At 38.3% G+C, this 5,000-nt stretch overlaps 1 protein-coding gene across 1 annotated transcript in view; it reads left to right on the top strand.

The window, feature by feature from the left end:
- The window catches only part of LOC113812114 (golgin subfamily A member 6-like protein 22), a 32,388-nt gene that overhangs the window by 7,108 nt on the left and 20,280 nt on the right, over positions 1 to 5,000 (top strand). Inside the window, exons 9-10 of the mRNA XM_070115155.1 lie at positions 179 to 313; positions 1,386 to 1,481. Coding sequence (XP_069971256.1) covers positions 179 to 313; positions 1,386 to 1,481 — 231 coding nt within the window. The remainder of the gene's footprint in view (positions 1 to 178; positions 314 to 1,385; positions 1,482 to 5,000) is intronic.

Below are 5,000 nucleotides of genomic sequence, written 5' to 3'. Positions count from 1 at the left end.
TATTTTTTTTATGTTTAATGTTTGAGGGGTTGATAGAGGGGGGGGTGGAACGTAAAATGATTGAACAAATCGAATGTAAAGGTTTAAGTTCCAAAAATCTGTGGAAAAACAGCCACCATCTTCATCATCATTAACACATTTGACTTACTAATCAATCCGTTGACCTTTCCGTGAACAGGTCACCCTTCAAGAGAGGGAAAGTAATTACAAGAAAGAAGAGAAGATTAAGAATGTCATGATTTCGAAGTTGGAGGAAGAGGTCGAGGAACTCTTGCTAAAACTCAAGGAAAATGAGAAGGCGATAAGCTTCCAGGTATGTGTGTGTGTGTGTGTATTTATTTATTTATTGATACGTGCGTGTATGCGTGTGTATGTGTGTGTGTGTGTGTGTATTTGTTTGTTTATCTATAAACATGTGTCTGTGTATGTGTGTTTATGTATATATGTATGTATATATGTCGTATATTTTTACCAATACCAAACGAAAACGGAGTTCATTATTTTCCTTTCGTGGGAAATTCACCGAACTACACCTGACGGTAGTTGAAGTCTTTTATTCTTCCAATTCATCCATTCTTTGTACTCCGTGTTTATTTATCAATATTTATTTCATTGGCTTAATTGACTAGTTAATCAGCAGACTGAACATGCTCTTAATTTAGATTAATTAATATGCTGCTAGATATGGATAATCTGAGATGCTAAAAAGTGCTCATTAATTATCATTTATTACATACAAAACACATTAGATGAATTATATTGACAAACAAAAAAGAATAAACCTAAAATAACAAAAAAACAATGCTAACGAGGAGCAACAGAAGAAATAAACGTGAAAATAATAAGATTTTCCAGCTGTCTTCTCGCCACGGAGTCCAGGCCAATTCTGTCTTGTCATTTCACGGAAAAAATAATATTCCAGTTTCTTGATATTGAACTAGATTAATATCATGCAAAATATAGATATGGTATTGCATGACAATATATTTCTTTCGACTTATGTGCCTTTTCGTGGATGAATCTCATGTAAAAGGTAATACCTACTGCAATTAAGTGAATAAAGTGTTTTAAATTTTAAATCTCTCTCTCTCTCTCTCTCTCTCTCTCTCTCTCTCTCTCTCTCTCTCTCTCTCTCTCTCTCTCTCTCTCTCTCTCTCTCTCTCTCTCTCTCCATCTCATTCTCTCTCTTTTTTTCCTCTTTCTATATCTCTCTCGTTCTCTCTCTTTCTCTTCTTCTCTCTGTTTTACTCCCACATAAACTATTTTCATCTCTCCGTATTCACTGCAGTATCGCTATTTAATTTCCTTTAATTTTCCCTCGCTCTGCATTGACGAAAGAAAGGAAGAGGAGAAAGTAAGAAACAGATTTTTCTCTCCTCCTTCAGAAAGAAGATGCTGCGACGATCTCACAAATGCGAGACGAAGTTCAGCATCTTAATGAGAGTCTTTCCCGGTGCCAGAAGGAATTGGAAGAAGCAAAGGTTTGTTAAATATGGTAACTTATTTCTCATGGGGATTTTTGATAGCATTAGTGCTCTTATAATCACCATTGTTTTGATTATATATGCTATTATGAATATGATTACTACTGCTATTATCATTATCTAGCATTATAATCACTTTATTGTTATTATCATTGTCAATATGGTACCAAGATTAACGATTAAACACACTTTCTCTCTCTCTCTCTCTCTCTCTCTCTTTCTTTCTTTCTTTCTCTCTCTCTCTCTCTCTCTCTCTCTCTCTCTCTCTCTCTCTCTCTCTCTTTCTTTCTACCATTTCTCTTTGTCAGGGGTTTTGTGTTGCCCTGATTTGGTGGGTTATGGAGACACAATTCCGGTTCAGCTGTTTATTGATAGGAAGTGGCTGGAAGGTAGCGTGGCGCGGGTTGTTGTGGGCAAGGAAGCCCAAGAGGGGCGCCGAGTGGGGCGCGCGTGGGGGAGCGCCCCCAAGGAGAGGTGTGGTCAGGGCCGTGGGCCCCGGTCAAGTGTGCTGGGTCAACTGTGCGTGGCTTCGAGCGCTGGTCGCGGGTCCCTAGCAGTGGAGACGCGGAAAGGCAACCCTTGTTCCTCAGATCGCTCGGCATACGCTACTAACCGTCGCCCCCGACGGGATGGAGTTGGCTTTCTCTGAAAAAAAGCACGCCAGAGGCAGAGACAAGGCGAGAGACAGGAGTGCAAATAGGGGGGGGAGGTTGTGTTATAGCAGGGGCCGTAAGATATAATCAAAATATATCACATTGCAAGGAGTGTTGTCAGTTATTTCCATGATTTTTCAATTTTTATTTATTTTTTTCAATAATTCACTGTCCAAGGATAGACAGAGGAACATGCTTAGGGAGACAATTGCAATAGTCCGCAAGGACTTGCTTGAGTTACAATTGTCTCAGATAGCAGGAGATGAAAATCTACGAGAGATAAGCATTGTGCAGAACTACAAAGGAAGCAAAAGGTGTCGCAGTCCGCAAGGACTTGTCTTGAACGACGAACTTCCTTGGAAAAAAGAAAAAATGCAACAATGCAGAGTTCAGAAGTGTGCAGTGCAATAATGCATACGCTATACGTCTGACTAATAGTGGTTGTATTTCATTTCATTGAAGTTGTCTATCACACGTCACCAAGAGCAATTTGAGGCAAAGCAATAATGAAAACAGGTAATGCAGTCCTCATACTTCGGGAGCGACTCATTACATCAAAATATACTTTCTCAAGACAACATTTGCACGGAAAAACGTAATGCAAGATAAGAATACACGGTTGGCGCAAGTCGGTTATCTTCCGGAGACAGTACGCATGTAATTCTTGTACAATTAACGTTTTTTGCGGGATGATGTGCGCATGTGGCTGCGTGAGTGCGTAGACGAGTTGAGTTAATGGGTGGGAGTTATGAAATGAGTGAGTCAGAGTATAGCACACGAGTAGAAAATAGAATGCTGATAGATTTTGTTAGTCATTAGTAAGTAAGGCGAGAGTGAGTAAAAAAGGAATAGGATGGCGTGGAAGTTGGAAGAAATAAGCGAAGGGGAGGAGGAGTGGGTGGGTGGGAGGCTAAGGATAGGATGGGGTGGGGTGGGGTGGGGTTTAAAAGAGGTATGGGTGAGGATGGGGGGTGGGGTTAGGTATGTTAGGTTGGGGTGGCAATGTGGATAGCGCTTAATGAAAGTAGTCGCCGATCTGACTATACGAAAAAAACATTCACACTAATAACAAAGAACTTACGTTAATTTCAATATTAATCAACTACTATGCGAAATCATAAAAATGGTACTTTAATTAGTACGTAAAATGAATGAAACGGTGACTGGTTTGGGTCAGCTTCCCTGAGACAACTGACCCGAAAGACAACCCTCGTGGTTGTAAATGGTACTTAAACATAAGATAGATTCCCTGAGGAATAGTGATGATGGGCCCAACCGTAGAAAGGATATCATCGAACGAACTCATACGCAGAACGCAAATTGGGCATCCCGTCTTGTTGGGAAATACCAGCGATAATCTCTCACGTATAGTCGTATAGTCGTATAAGAAGGCGCGTGGCGGCGCGTAGATCGCCTCTTGCGATGTGTGCATCTTTGCACGTACAGAACAACTTAACATTAATTATCTTAACCTAATTACATGTCCATACCCAGCTGTGGGTCGTCACCAAGGATCATGTAATAATGATGAGGTGAGGTTCGTGATTAAGATAAACGAAAATCAGGAACAATATGAAATCGTAGTAGCTGTATAATATAATCAATCTCTAACACGGAGATAGCTTAATAAAATATAAATACTAATAGCTTGAATGTAATTTAAGTTGGGCGAAGTCAGATGGTGGGGAGGGGTATTTTACCTGAGTAAGGTCAAGTGAGGTCATTAACCAAATAAACGTTAAATTAGCAAGAGCTAGTATATACGAGACTAAATAATATTGTGAAAAACAAGTACACAATAATCAAATTACAGATAAATGAACATGAATAATTAAAGAAAAAATATATCTATAAAGAAGGGGAATAATTATCGAAATATGCTTCGGAATATGCACAAATATACTATAATAATAACGTAAAAACAATTCGTTGAATTATGCTAGTATTATTATAGTTCCCGATATATTCATGCAAACCGGAAGCAAATTCATCACTGTCGTAAATACGTTGATAACGGGATAATGATAAAATCACAATGTTATAGGACCTGACTTGATTTCACCTGAACAACCATGAGTGAGGTCATTCGCACTATAAAACGAATATAACACTTTATACATAAAAAAATACTAAAGTTATTCATATAAACATACAAATGAGCAAGGCATACTATTTTTGTATAAATATAGATACGAAAAAAAAAATAAAACGTTATCACTGCAAAAAATAATTTAACACTAGCGGACTAGAAATATTGAAAATAGGTAGAGAGGAAGGGGGGATTAACGGGTGGGGGTTAAGAGAGAGGGAGGGGCTTTAGGATGGTAGTGATAGTAATAGCGGGAGTGTAAGGAACGGGTATAGGTGGGAAGCGTCGGGAAAGAGAAAAAGTTTGTTCATAATTTAACTAATTTATTTAAATATTCCAAAATATCCCACAAATGCATATTTAAACCGAGCCTAAATAAATGCACTTAGTAATATGTGAAATTAACGTCGATATAGCGTCGGTTTATACACTGGAAGATAAGAAAATATACCAAATATATGGCAATACTTGTAACTCTAGCCACGTGGCTTAGTATGGTTAATTTAAAGAAAAATGCACGGCCTAGTTCACCCACATAAATGAAAGATTTAAGTATTATTAACGATTTATGCTAACTAGGCTAGCATGAGAGTTAGAAAAAAAACACGCCAAAGAAAGAAAATGCACTCTCGCAAGTGATAAAAATGGGGATGGATTCCCTTTAAAAAAACGATGATCTACCATGACATGGTAGATAACAGAAAGACGGAAAGAAAATGCACTGCACGGACACTTGTTCAGATATTTGAAAAAAAAAAATCACTGCACTTTGTG

The sequence above is a fragment of the Penaeus vannamei genome, chromosome 37 (genome assembly GCF_042767895.1).
Source record: "Penaeus vannamei isolate JL-2024 chromosome 37, ASM4276789v1, whole genome shotgun sequence".
NCBI lineage: Eukaryota > Metazoa > Arthropoda > Malacostraca > Decapoda > Penaeidae > Penaeus > Penaeus vannamei.
This window is presented reverse-complemented; position numbering and strand designations above follow the sequence as displayed.